The sequence below is a fragment of the Oculina patagonica genome, chromosome 4 (genome assembly GCF_052425735.1).
Source record: "Oculina patagonica isolate OP01 chromosome 4, crgOcupat, whole genome shotgun sequence".
NCBI lineage: Eukaryota > Metazoa > Cnidaria > Anthozoa > Scleractinia > Oculinidae > Oculina > Oculina patagonica.
The window spans coordinates 51,607,847-51,622,385 of record NC_135761.1 but is presented as its reverse complement, the minus strand read 5'-3'; the positions used below and the strand labels follow the sequence as shown (position 1 = coordinate 51,622,385).

The 14,539-nt window shown below is 37.1% G+C and overlaps 3 protein-coding genes across 3 annotated transcripts in view; 1 reads left to right on the top strand and 2 right to left on the bottom strand.

The window, feature by feature from the left end:
• The window catches only part of LOC144650533 (glutamate receptor ionotropic, kainate 2-like), an 18,180-nt gene extending 16,312 nt beyond the window's left edge, over positions 1 to 1,868 (top strand). Inside the window, exon 15 of the mRNA XM_078510221.1 lies at positions 613 to 1,868. Coding sequence (XP_078366347.1) covers positions 613 to 900 — 288 coding nt within the window. The 3' untranslated portion in view covers positions 901 to 1,868. The remainder of the gene's footprint in view (positions 1 to 612) is intronic.
• The window catches only part of LOC144650535 (dermatopontin-like), a 17,008-nt gene extending 2,469 nt beyond the window's left edge, over positions 1 to 14,539 (bottom strand). The window contains exons 1-3 of the mRNA XM_078510222.1: positions 14,473 to 14,539; positions 14,212 to 14,363; positions 13,311 to 13,536 (exon numbers count right to left, since the gene is read on the bottom strand). Coding sequence (XP_078366348.1) covers positions 13,311 to 13,536; positions 14,212 to 14,363; positions 14,473 to 14,474 — 380 coding nt within the window. The 5' untranslated portion in view covers positions 14,475 to 14,539. The remainder of the gene's footprint in view (positions 1 to 13,310; positions 13,537 to 14,211; positions 14,364 to 14,472) is intronic.
• Positions 5,208 to 7,858, bottom strand: LOC144650531 (uncharacterized). The gene is made up of 2 exons (XM_078510219.1): positions 7,104 to 7,858; positions 5,208 to 6,952 (listed from the first exon to the last, which is right to left on the bottom strand). The coding sequence occupies exons 1-2, from the start codon at positions 7,177 to 7,179 to the stop codon at positions 6,042 to 6,044; spliced, it is 987 nt and encodes a 328-aa protein (XP_078366345.1). The 5' UTR covers positions 7,180 to 7,858; the 3' UTR covers positions 5,208 to 6,041.

Here is a 14,539-nt window from a genome sequence, read left to right as displayed (position 1 = left end):
TAGGGCTCGTGTCTATGAGAAAAGCCCAGAAGAAAAACTCTCGCCATTAAATTAAAAACAGTGAATAGGATCTTATAGCATAGCCTGGGTGTGAAAACATTTTTAACTTTAGAAAGGGACAACGGACAATATAAAGGAATCGGATCCTGGTGGATCTAATCAGCAAATTAAAGAGATAACAACAGCTAAAAAACAGAAAGGGTGCCCGTACGATTTAGATTGAACTGTTGTAATTTCCAATATTTCGACACGCACGGCCTAATTTGTAATAATATTTGTTGGATTGACTACTGAGTTAATTAATCTGAATTATATACCAGGACAACTTCTTTATTTAACACGTTTCGTATTTTAGTAAGTTATTAGGCACATCCCAACACTATATTTACTTTATCTTCCTTTTTATCGTTAGACATCGCACTTCACCAGGCTTCCTTAATCTTTTTATTCAGAAAAAACAGAGACTTGACCGTCTTTATTGTTAATTTTTGTAAAGTAATTTTAATGGCTGAGTTCTTTGTACGTTTTTAGCAGAGAGATTACAGGTTAAGGTAGATTTTTAAGGTCTATGTTCATGGCAGTTTTAACAATAATTGTATTACTCTTTCACAGGCCTCTGGCCTTCTACAAGGCTTAATTGGCAGGCTGAGACGATCCTGGAACAGCAAGAGGGGAAGGAATTCAACTCGCTACAGTTATAATTCCAAAGCGGATGCCACTTGGAATATTGCACTGCAGCAATTACAGTCCCTACTGCCTGCTGTCAAAGAAGCTGAAGAAAAATGCGAAAATCACGAGGGACCTGAGGATGGACTTCAACCCAACAGAGATTTACAGAAAGTTCACAATGGAAAAGATTCTCTAAACCAACATACCAGCAAGCCTTCTACTTATATTTAGGAATACATGATAGAGATACTGGGGTAGACTAGTTCCCAGTCTCCACTCTGTGACTCAGAAATTCTGAGTAATTTTGATTTTTATTTCGAACGCTTAGCCAATCAAAAAAACAGATGTGTCTGATTGTCGAAGAACTTAAAAAGAAAACGAAAAATGCATGCATTATTTTTATTATTATTATTGTTTCGAAAACAAACAAACCTCACGTCAAAAAGTTGTCGAAAACTTTATTTGAAATGCAAGCTCACGTTACTTTTCACTGTAATTCGCTGGACCACTGTAAAAATCTCTCGGTAAAGTTTTTTTTGTTTCATTGATTGGCCATGTTAATTTTGTTATGTCTGGTATTTATTAGATCGATTTACGAGTGAGTGTCGTAGTACCAAAACCAAAGTAATACCTCCAGCCAATCATATAGCCAGCTTGGAGCGCGGGAAAACGCGTGCGAGCGATCACGCTTGGTTTTAGTTTTACCCCTCATTGGTGTGGAAAGTGGCAAACCCAAAGCAAACGCGAATTACTTTTGACACTCAAGCACATAAAATCACTTTCTTTTTCAAGTATTTAATCCAGAGACAATAGTTAAGAAAACTCGTTGGCCAGTTTTCATCACTAAGTAATCAATTGGTCATTTTTTTTTTTTTCATTTCATTTCATTTCATTTCATTAAATGATTGCGTATATGACTTTCTACTTCAATTATTATTTCGCTATACATAGTCAGCCTTAAATGACTTCTATGAGGGTTATACAAATCAAAATAGCGCCATATTTATTTATATTTTAGTTGAAAGTAGTTTTAAACAAGACTTGCTTGCCATAGCTATATACCTGCCCAGCTATTTACTGATTGAAACGCCAAGATCAAAATATTCTTATAAAAAATATTTGTATTGTTTATTATTCGAATAAAACACAGTATATTTTTGGATAAACGTCTGGATTTATTTTCTTCGCTTTTAAGCATAACAAAGAATTTAAGAAAAACGGAAAATTTTCTTTGGTTCTTTTCCCTGGTGTCCATACTTTTACTTTACACAAATTGAACTTCTACCTTCTACCTCGTAAGTGCTCGTGAAATTATCGGAAACTCTCCGAGTCGTTAACGAAGATTTGCCGTAGACAAGCCGATGCCTATAGTAGCTTGCACCGAGCTTGGACACATCGAAACATAACGGATGAATTCATATTCAAACTTTATAACAAGTGAATTGAAACGAATCGTCAAATTTGAATCCAATCATCTCGTTCTGGTGTAAAAAAGTGAAAAAAACAAACAGTAGTGTTGGTTTTAGGCTCTGCCCGGTTATCCATGCTCCGAAGATAGATTGTGATTGATTCCGATGTCCTCAACTGTTTATTGTTAAGGTCACTACCAATTGCATGGCTGTTAAAAAAAAAGAATTATTGGAATAGTATTTAAGCCTGGCATTATTGTTGCAACATTGTTCGGCATGATAATCCTTGATGTTTTCCTGATCAGGTTTAATAATTTTTTATCCTCATTCCAATGATAAAATAAAATGTAGTGCAGGAAATCGTAGAAGCCATTGTAGTGCAACTTCCGTAAGCCGGGCCGGAAACAAAATAAATCGATCAGTTGGTTTTTGGATGTTGTTTTTTTTTTTTTAATTTTACGTATAAAACTAGCAAACCGAAGGGCGATGTCCTTGAAGATGTTCTGTAGCTTGACTAGAAAAAAAATTCGACCCAATTTTTAACAGTGCATTATCTCAGAATTTATTAGTGAATGTTTCTTAAGACGCTGCCAACGACTTAAAATTTAAGCAAAGAACAACAAAAAATCAGTCATCATTTTTACGTGCTACAATTGTGACCATATTGTGACTTTGTAGATCAGTATATGTTGATAAATATTGTAAGAAGCGTACATATTATTGAAATTGCATGAGTAGACAGTTTCCGTTCAAGAAAATGATTTCCACACAGATTGATCAATCATAATATCTGATTATGATCATCATTTTTGATCAGCAAACATTAAAACCTATTGTTAAAACAATCTATCACTTTGATTGGCAGCGAACTTAGTACAAATCTTTTCACTTGCGATTCTGATTGCAGACAAGAAATGCTCTTTATAGTTCGGGTGATGCCTTTTATTTTTTCAATGATCATACTTTATTTTTAAGGTTTTTTAAAAACGTTTGATTCTAATTTTTCTCACCGTTAATTGAGTTTTATTTTTGGAGTTTAATATCAAACCACGGCTGACCGACACCTATCTCTGCGATCGAATCTAACAAGTATTATGGGTTTTGATTTTAATTGAACAAATTGGAAGTTTTACTTTTCTCATATAAAAAAGCACAATGTTCAATTTGCCGGCTTTTGAAGGTAAATCGTCTTTAATCACTGCTTTCAATTTCACCAACGAAGGATTAATCTTCCATTATACTATTTCTGGTAATGATTTTTTATTTTTTTTTTCCAAATTTAAACCCACGTTAATGAATTCTGAAGACACGTATCCTAGACAGAAAAAAAGTCAATTATCCCTTTGAGAACATTTTCCCGACTCCACTTACGTACCACATAGGAAATAGGTTGAAGGGCTTTTATTTCGCCCTTTTCCTGGTAATTTAAGAGCCTAAAAACATGTTACCAGGCATTTTTTCGAGAATTCGACCTGAAGTTTCGTATAAAGAAACACCCACGTAACGACGCACAAATTTTAAAGAAAAATACTTCATTTGTTTTGCAACATATCATACTGTGAATGGTCCAGCGGAGGCGTCTTCGATTCAAAACTGGGGATCATTTGTATCAAAAACACGAAAAAATTATTTTTACTTTTTTCTTCAAAGTGAGAGACACATCACAGATTTATTATGTATTTTGACAATTCTCGAATGAATGGAATAGGGAATATATCTTTACAAGCTTTTCGTCTAACAAGTATCGTGCGCGGAGTTTAAAGTGACTCGGCCGCCCGCTTGCAGCTTCGTTTCACACTAATTTTCATATTCAAAAACTCGCTGTTGGAAACACAGTTTTTACCGCATTACTAGTACATTCGAAATAGTCTCATGCATCTCTCCGGGGAGCGAGTCAAAAGATTAAGACTATATACATGTGTCATACGATAGAGATCATGCTGGAAAAGGCATAATTTGTAATAAGATGCTATTTTTCCCCTAAATCGCAGATTCCTTTAAGAGCCGATTTGACGTTTAAATTATTGTACGTTTGTTAGTTTAAGAACTGGCATAAAACGTTCACTTTGAAAAAAAAAATACAATAGGGTATGTCCCTATCTTTGAGAATGTTTCCGATCCCGTAAAGCGTTACATATAAACGAAAAACACCATACAAAATGGGCCTCGCTCTACTGATAAGTCTTTATAGGTATATTCTTTGAAAGCTTAATCGATGTCAGCCTAGGTAGCATAACAAAATCACAGTGAATTTCGGTGCTTGCGCGTTTTCTGCACAGATTTCTTTCATTCTGAGTGCGAGTTTTATTTTCGATATTTTCTAAGGGCTTGATTAACTCGCGGTCCGCTTGTTGTCTTCTTGCTTTGTCTCGCAAGGTTGAAAGAATCAGCAAGCGGCCCTCGCTGATTCCACCTGTTTCAATCAATTATGATTTCTTTTGAAAAGCCACGCGTGTTAATTACTGCAAATGAGTTCACCACTTAGTGCAAAATCTCTGGTCTCTTGGTGAACTGTTATTGTTATAATTAAATCCTTTGTGATTGACTTAACAATACTGTACAAACAACCTGCGTTGTTTTGAGCACCGTTTGCATACGAAAACAGAAAACAGTGCACTTACATAAAAGCAAAAAGAAAACGATTTTGAGATCACGTTCAATTGTCTGCTATGATGCCCTTTATCTTATTCAGTGGAACTGATATCTATTCCGTTTTGCGTTGAGCCGAAATCCACGTTAAATTGGATTCAGGTGGTTTTGTTAAGTAATGGATAAGGTGTAAATGATCTACTAGGGTAAAACGCGAAGCAAATGTTCGGAAAAGGGCCAGTGGGTCGCCCGTTTTCGATGAACGTATCGACAAACTTTAAGCCCGTTTTATTTGCTTTGCCTCGATATTGACTTCTTCACAGAAAGAGCAACTAAGTCATTGTGATTTTCCGTATCAAAGCTTTTAAGACTGTTTCAGTTTTGTTTTGGTATAAAGTGAAGATCGTTTAACAAAACAAAGGTTCAATCTTCCTCTTATTGTGGTTCTCATTTCCGAGCAATAAACGTCTGAGAAAATGACGTTTCACCTTCCCAGAATTTTACCGCAATTAGATTTGCCGATTTGATGTTTAATTCCAGATAACAAGAAGTCTTACTGTATTTTTTCTTGGCCTTTTTTTATTCTTTAACTGCCGCGTAGAATAATCATTGCGGTCGCCTAGTTATGGTAATGATTCAGTCTGACACTTGTTAATAAGTTATAAGTCTCCTTACTGCCTCAAGAAGTTATTTCTTAGATATTTTACATGTTCTTTTCACCTGTATGTGAACTATAAAAGGCAAAACGAGTTAAACCAAAGAGACTGATGCCTTTGCCAGCAAAGTGAAACATGTCCTCAAGTTCATTCGATTTACAACTGGTGCCGAATTAATGTGTTTTATTTTATCGATGTGCCACAGCCCTTACTGTAGGGTAGTAATGATTATAAATTTTGTGCGTCGTATTTTAGTTTACCAAATATCTGCTTTGACAATGCAAAAGAATTATTTCTTAAGCTATTGTCAGCACCGACCTCTCAAATTTACAGCGAAAGTCGATACTTTTCTTCTACTGGCAAACAATTAGCCTTAAGTAAAATCAAAATTCAAGCAAATGTGATTTCCAGTAATGTGGCATTTAGCTTGTCGGTTGCGGTAACTAAAATCAAACTTATTAGTATTACTAGAAATCAAATATTGAAGTCTATCTCCTTTCACAATAAGACAATAAGCAAGCTATAAAAACTGTTTGTTTCTACTAAAGTTTTGGCGATCCTTCATGTCTCTAAAACTAAAGTTTTAACAAGGAAAGTTCATCAAATCTCTGGCGTCGTCGCCATAAATATTTGATCAGCAAACCATCCATTTGCTTTACGTGTTAATGGCGATTAACTGTCACCTAATGCCGACCGCTTGGACTGCTTTTTTCCTTCTTCAGCTCTGCTGATTGCAATCGGCAATGTGAAGTTTGAGATCACATCGTCGGGTAAAACAAATCTTGCAGTATCGACAGCGATACGGTGCGTTGTCTGTATGAATGTGCATATGGAACTTCAAATTGGACAACTTATTGAAGGCTTTCTCGCAGAGATTGCACCGATATGGCTTCTCTCCGGTATGGATAAGAACGTGATTGCGCAAATTGCCTTTTTGATGAAAGCCCTTGCCGCAAATGTCGCACACGAACTCCTTCAGTTCGCTGTGTGTGCGAATGTGTGTCTTGAGAGTGGAGGAGCGATTGAAGGCTTTGTCGCAGATGTGGCACTTGTGGGGCTTGTCGGACGTGTGAATGATTTTGTGACGGCAGAGTGTGCTTGACAATCGAAATCCCTTGCCACATATGGCGCAGACAAACGGCTTGGCGCCGGTGTGGGATGGCATCTTCAGATGGATGGTCAAAGTGTACTTCGTCTTGAAGATTTTGCCACATTGATCGCACTTGTAAGGCTGCTTGATTGCACCAGTTTGGCATGTTGGAGGCAGCTTCTTTGAACCTTCACGGAGATGTTTTGATTCTGCAAGACCTCGGTGTTGAGACCTTTTCGAATTTTTTCCGGATCTCGCCCTATCTCTCCCTTCTACGACGGTGTAGTCCTCGTCTGTTGTTCTTGATGTGTCTTTAGGACTTTGATTCAACTCGTTCTCTTTGTGACTATTATTTTGTACCAAATCACTGGCGTAATCACGTTCTCTGCCAAAGTACTCCACATTGTTTCTACTTTTCTCCAAGTTCTTTTCATCAGCTTCTGTTGCTTCGTCAAAAGTCGGATTATGCCGCTGGAAATTGAACTCCAGAAAGCCGGTTTCGTGAGACAAGTGATCCCAGGTTCCAAACTGCAAAGGTCCTAAAAATATGCACAATCCACGAGTAAGAAAAAGGGCCTGTCTTGGTCTTACTTGCGTATATTATTCGGAAATTAGTTTTTACCGAGTTTAGCTGTAATTTTATGACAGATGATCCTTGGATAGAAAAAGTTTTGTAGATATTTTACTGACCTGTCAGGGAATAAACATCTTCTCTGCTGTTCCATTCCTGCTTCAAATGGCGCCGCAACAGGAATGACTTGGGCATCTTTGTTTGATTCCAAAATTATTTTATCGTTTCCTTGAAGAAATTCTTTCAAGTTAAGAATTGAGCCAGCGCCTATATTTGTAATCTGGCAGTTAATTGTAATCTGCCTTGTAAGCGAGAGCCTTTCAAATGAACCGCTCGTGCCTGCACGGGGTTTTAAAGCTTCAAATGGCAGTAATGTGTTAATACAATCAGTGTTTTATTCTTTTGCGTCCAATCGGCGCGTGCCGTCAACATGTTTCGGCTTTTTGTTATTGTTTACTAGAGACACACTTGATTGGTTAACAACAGGTTGTTAAGCACAGCCAAAAGGAAGATAAATCGTCGTATCTATTGGCAGTAAACCTTCTTTCGCCGATTCTGAAAAACAATCTTTCAAAAATATTTTTTGGCAAATCTGGTGTCTAGTCAGGACGAGATTTTTGAAAATGAGAATTAAATTTTTTGGAATATCTCCCCGGACATAACCACCTGTCAAATAGGAGTTTGCGAGGTCACTTTGGGGTTAGCCTTGTGACAAAACATGAAAAACCGGTTATTGTACGATAGTAAAAAATTTACTCTCAACCAACTTCGAACCAATTGCCTTTTTTAAGGTCAATCTTTGCGGGTGACAAAGTACAAAACTCTGTTATAATCAGACAAATTGTCTTGAAATTAAAGCTACTTGGTCTGTTGATGAGCGAGTGTAGAAGAAAGAAAGTTATTTTTTAAGTTTTTTTCATTTTTTCAAGGTGGCAGCTGCGATAGCATTATTACTACAAGGCTCAGCTGGTGACCGCAGTGTTTTGGTTTGCTAATGAACCTCTCTCCCCCGCCTTTTCATAAATGAGCATTTTATGCCGGACTTCTTCGGTGAGTAATTAATTATTAAGCAACTTCATGCGTTGTTTTGGGAAGGCAAACAATACTACACAAGAAATAAAACCACTTTGGTAAATAAACGTCGAGTAGGGATTCTTGTACGAAGTTCATTGATACTTGGTTAAGATTTGTGCAAACTGTATTCATTTTTATCGAGCGTTTTCCGCATACACTGTTCATCTTCCTGCTTTTCCTCAAATTGATAATATCAATCCAAACTGATTTGCTATTCTTAGCCAGAAAAATAAATCGTTTTAAACATTTAAAACATACAAGAGCCGACGTTATGCCAGTTCTTGATGTACCCTGCAGAGCTATTGATAACGAGAGCAATTTTCGGAGTGTATTTTTGTCTTTACTCTCAAGATGAGATTCTCACTGTTAAATTACTTTGGATAACATTATTTCATTTCTTCAAATTCATAATAATGAATGCTCACTTGAAGCCAGGCGTTAACGCCCCATAGGCTTCGAATCATGTTCATTAGCAGTTTGGTGTAAATTGACTCGTACGTTTGTCCGAAGCAAATTGCACCCAATTTGGCCTTGTTGTTTTGCCAAATGCTAAAACGTGAAAAATAAATTGTTGTGCGAAAAGATTCATTGAAATATGATAACTTTCCCTAAACAATTAATAATCTACAGATTTTATGAAAGCGGCATTCAGAAACCGCAAGCTTATTCGCGGGCCACCATTAAGGAATATCCTCGATGCTTTTTTGACAAAAAGAAGCCAGATTAGAATACAGGTGTTGTAACTGAGCTAAATGGCTTTCTCGCTGTTATTTTTTTCTGGACCCCCGTTTAGCTTTAGTAGTTTTTATAACTTCAAAACCATCTCTACCGCTGTGAAAATCAGCACTACAAATTACGGCGCTAAATTAATGAGACAAAAAATAAGTGTTCCCGCTCACGCACGAATTCAAATTTATATACAAATTCGAGTTTCTTTTCAATTTAAAATCTGTTCCCAAACTCAAACACTGAGTAGAAATCTCTCATTATGATCCATAAAGCCTGGAAAAACGTTTCACTGTACATTTTTGCCATCACTTCAGACCAACAAACAAATAAAAAAGTTATTGAAATAAGCCAAGCCCGACGTAAAAATAGTTTTAAATTTTCAGGTCAAAATTAAAGAAATTGCCTAGATTCATTTTTCAAAACGGCACACACAAACATTGATATAGGTCTGACATGATGACTTATTTAATGGGCGGATTGTTTGTAAACACAGTGAATTGTTACATGAGAGATCATTAACGTTTTTCAAAAATAACAGACAAGTTCAATAACGAACACTTGAGGTAAAAATTACGCATACATATAACAAAAAAATATCCGTCTGAAAGGAGAAGCTACAAATAGTAAAGCTTTTTTCTTTTAGTTAAAGCTTTTTTCTTTTAGTTAAGGAATACCATATAATTTAGGTAAAATTTTATAATAGCACGTCATACAGATTTATTACAGATTCAAAGAGGATATACCTTGATGTGAAATTATCACAAACTAATTTGTAATATTGAAGGAAGTTTCACTTAAGAAGAGTAATCGATATTTTAATGTTACACTTTATCGCTTATCTATTTATATAAAAAAAACTATAATACGATTTTTCTAGAGGAAATAACTTGCATCGCCAGCTAAATGTTATCAAGAGGTTTTTCCATCTATGCGAATATTTATGTCGCCGATCATACTCCCCTGCAGGTGGAAACCAAAGTGCAAACCAACGAAAAAAAAAAAAGGGCTTCATTCCCTCGATAAAACTTTGGCAGAAAAATTTCCTGGCAGAACTAATGCTCAACCCTGAATCATAAAACTGAAGCTTCCGATTTTGAAAAAGTAGAAAGCCTTACTTACCTTACAATTAAGGTATTTAGTTTTGTTAATTAGACGTTTGACAAAAATATTTCGAGGGCAAGTTTGTGTTCGGGATCTCGATACGGCCTGCAGTGAGATATCAACTTCCGTCTAAGATCAAAAGTTTGAGAACCACAGGGACCCGTTTCTCGAAGGTCCCGAAGGATTTTCGCGCTCGGAAAGCCATAGCAAAATCCCAAACCTTACATAATTGAAGAGCTGTTTTATTCACATCATTTTTAATATGAATATAGGGTCCCTTCATACAAAGTTTCAGGCCTACACACTTCTTTGTTTTTAAGATACAGATATATAAAAATGGCTTTGCGGGCCCCAAAAGTTTCCGGGGCTTCTGAGAAACGGGACCCAGTCGATGAGCTCTCGAATTGACTGGGCCTTGAGGAACTTTTAGTGCTTCTCCTTTCGAAGCTCCTTTCTTTTCTACTAAGCAGCTGATGTTGTCCTAAATCTCTTAAGTGGACACCATACATTTCCTTGAAAGCCAGTTCTGAGAATTTGGCTGTTTATCAAGACAATAGCCTCGTGTTAATGATTGTCTTTATAATTCTCATCACCTGTATGCTTAACAATGTATTGATTTTGTAAGGAGAAATTACATTGTCATCGCCGTTGTTGATTTTTAGCAGGAAAACCTAAAGATGCTTAGCCGACAGACGATGGCATACATAATACATTAAACATCCATTACAAAATAAATGGGCTCTGTAGTTCTTCAAAATGACAAGTCAAAATCGATGAAAACAAGTAGTGCATCCTCGTTGTAATTTCTTCACCGCGATTGCCGCTATATTTTCTTCTTTATTCTAATGACCAGTCCGCTTAACAGTGTGTTTTTATTACAAAAAGAAAATGTTTGGCGGCGATTATACCGATCAGTCTGACTTATCGTTTTATCTAAAGAAATAAACTAAGACCCGGGGGGGGAAAAAAAGAAAAAGGAGGGGGCCGCAAAAAAAAAAAAAAAAAAAAATTTATAGGGGAATTTAAAAAAAAGGGGTTTTGAATAGGTGGCCGTAAGTAGAGCTGTCCGCTTACGGGAGCTTTGACTGTATATAGCCACAGTTTTAAACTTACTTATATTGTGGTTTACCTTCCTACAAAAGCGAACAGGTTTTTCCTTTGTCATCTCGTGTTATACAAATCGCTTTGTTTTCTAGTTGCAACTTGCCGCAGGGCTTCAATGGTCTCTGCCTGCAGTTCTCGCATAGACTGTTCACCGCCTTTCTACTTTTCAACGGAAAAGAACGCAAAAGAAACGGAATTAAAATTGTTTCTAAAAAGTTTATTTCAAGACGTTCCGTGCGGCCTCAAGTGCCTAGATATAATGCTTCCCAGACCAGACGCGTTGAAGATATATCGTGTTTAGTTTAAGTTTCGGCGACAATTTCGATTGCAATTCCAAATTACACAATGCTTAATACTTTGAAGAAAACATTCTGTTTTACGATGTCTTTGAGAAAAGTAAAACAAAACAAACTTATACACGTTAACTACCTGCTTTCTTATCAGACTGTGATTGTTATCGCTATTAATTATTATTTGTGTGGTGATATTGACTTGGTGTTCATTTCCCGCACGATATATTTTTTTGTTCCTGGTATTAGACCTTTTGTCCTTGACTCGAAGATTGCTCATATTGATCAGCTATGTCTTTATGGCCTGTTATCACAGTGGATTTTTATCCCAGAGATCATTTGATTTTTAGCACTAATATTTGACAAAAGTAATCTCAACGATCTTTTGAAATATAAATCAAATATTTTTGGGATGGAGAAGAGGGGGGAGAGCGAGGGAAGGGAAAAGTGCACTTTTCTTTATTTTGCGAATAATTATAATTACAACGCTAGGTATGCGGAAAAGTCCGTTTAAAAAGTTTCATAGTCGTTTATGATCGGTGTACCGCCGCCTGGTAAGCTCAGTTGGTAGAGCGCCGAACTGCTGTGCGGGAGGTCGTGGGTTCAAACCCCAGATCGGACCAACACTCGGGGACTTAAAATAACTGAGGAGAATGTGCTGCCTTTTTAATTACATCTGCAAATGGTTAGACATTCTAGTCTTCTCGGAAAAGGACGATAAACCGTAGGTCCCGTCTCCTGTATCCTCAGTCTTATAACAGGGGACGTTAAAGAACCCACACACTATTCGCAAAGAGAAGGGCACGAAGTTCCTGGTGTTGTGCACGTGGTCTGGCCTTTGTGTAGTAAATTACAGTATGTGTACAGCGCATTTGAACATTACATATGAAAAATGCGCTATTAATATCGCCGATTTGCTTTTCTGGGTTTCCTCTCTGTCTCCGTCTCCCCTGCCTCTCTCTGTCTGGTCGCTCCGCGGGGTGCTTGCGATAAATTAACTTATCATTTATCATTATATATCTATAAATAGTTCAACACAGTGGCCCAAGAATGGATCCTGTGGCCGCCTCCCCTCTCCCTGGTGTCCCTCCCTGCGTGTGCTGCGCAGCTCCAATGAGTATAGTGAACAATACAATAAATTATTATTGTATAAATAAAACAATGAACACTGCACGTGTTGGCAAGGTTTTTATTGATTATTGAGACGCTTACTGCTAAGAACAAACTATTTGGAAAAACGCACCTTATAAAAACTTAACGGCGACTTTAGTGTTACAATTCCTAAAAATTCCTGATAACCGCACAATTCGCTCGTGCAAAAAAACTAAAAACCAAAAATAAAGCATGATAATAATATCAGATACATGTCTAGCCGAACAAAATTGTTTCTGATACTCTCTTATCATATCACTCAGGTCTTGTTAGGAGCTCTTGATTTTGACCCCTTTTCTTTATGACTTTTTTTTTAACCTAGGCCAACACTATGCGAAAAATAAAGGGTTTTTAACCTACTATACCATCCATGAAACTACAAGAAGACCAGAAGAACGAGGCATTAACTGGAAAGCCACAACATTTGGAAAACAAAGCAGCATGCATGTATTTTTCAAGGAAATACGGTGTAAAACCTTTCACGAAAAGTTGAGTTCTAAATTTAAGTCCGAGTGCTAAAATCAAGATTCTAGGCAAAATATATGTTGCACTTTGTTGGCAGGCTGAACCGTTTCGGTTTAATGTCAAAATTTCCAACAAAATTTTTGACACCTTCCTACAGCTTTCTGATGGATTCTTTCTGAACTTGTAACCAATCAAAATCTAAGACTTTTTGGGGTGGAGTGGAATGACAGTTAAAAAATCTCGATCGACGTAACCATGCAGAACAAGATATAGGGAGGGAAGAAATAATCACGGGTTACCCTCTACGAATCAATCACAACCTTTCTTGTGCAGCATCGGCACGGTACGCACTCATTACTGCAATAACAAAACGAGTGGCTTTTATATGCCCTTTCCCTCCCGTCAGAGTACCTGCGGTCACTTGCGGCTGGATCAAAAGTACTGACTTGTCCAGCGACGTATCCATTGTTGGGACACGTTGAGAAGAAATATTGCGTGGGGGAATTCAAATAGTCCGTCCATGAACAGTCCTGTTCGTAATTGCCAGAAGCAGGCCCGGGGCGACATTCATAAAAGAAATGAATGCGGTCTCCTTGGCATTTTCGGAAATAAGTCTCCCACTGGCTCAATTGATGACCTAAAATACAAAGTATGAAAAAATAAGCTTACAAAGTATGAAAATGTAATATTATCTTCTCGCGTGGTTACCACGTGCGGCTATTTTGCGTTCTTTTTGAGCGTATTTTCACGATTGTGAGGTAACGCAGTAATATACAAATTTCTGCGATAAGTAAATCTCAAAGAAACCGAAAGTGTTCCTTGTGTAATTACTCCTCTAGGGCTCCAAATCACGGGCCCGGCAGGTCTGTACGGACGTACGGACAGACGGACAGACGGATGGACGGGAAATCACTCAAAGTAAACAATGTCTTAGTTAATATTATTTTATTAACTTTCCTTTCCTCCTTTTTTTCATTTATTAGTATCAATTTAATCTTATTTACTTAATTAATTTAAAAATACTTATATTGCATGTATAATTTACAAATTAAATTTACTTTTTAGAACAAAACAAAATTGTAAATGTATAACCTTTTATATATTATTATAGACTAGCCACCTCGACTAGCTCTTACGGCTAAATGCGGCTTAGAATGTACATTAAAACTGATAATGTATTCAAATAATTAAAAAGTTGAAGTAGAAAATAAAACTACTGCTCGATGGGTTTACCAAATCTTCTTAAGGATGGGGCTCCGCTTGCGAGCGCCTTCGGAACGCGTAGCAGCTCCGCTATAAATGAACATCTCACCTGGAGGGCATGAAGAGTTGAATGACTGGTGCCATGTGTTCTGCCATGGGATCCCAGGTGGCTGAAATGAATCGCACAACGGAGTTATGGGTGTAACTGTTATCATGATCAACAGAACCAACAACGCTATCTTCATATCCGCCATTGTAACCCTAAAAGTAATAAAATCTCTTATAGGAAACAGTTGCTTAAGAGCATAGAGCATTTACTTTGCTGGAGTTTTAAGTTTTTGAAAAGAATAAAGAATTTTTGTGTGCTTACATGAGAGGGAAGCCTGATTACCGTCCGCAGACGTTTGCAGCGTGCCTAGCAGTTACTAAATGTATTG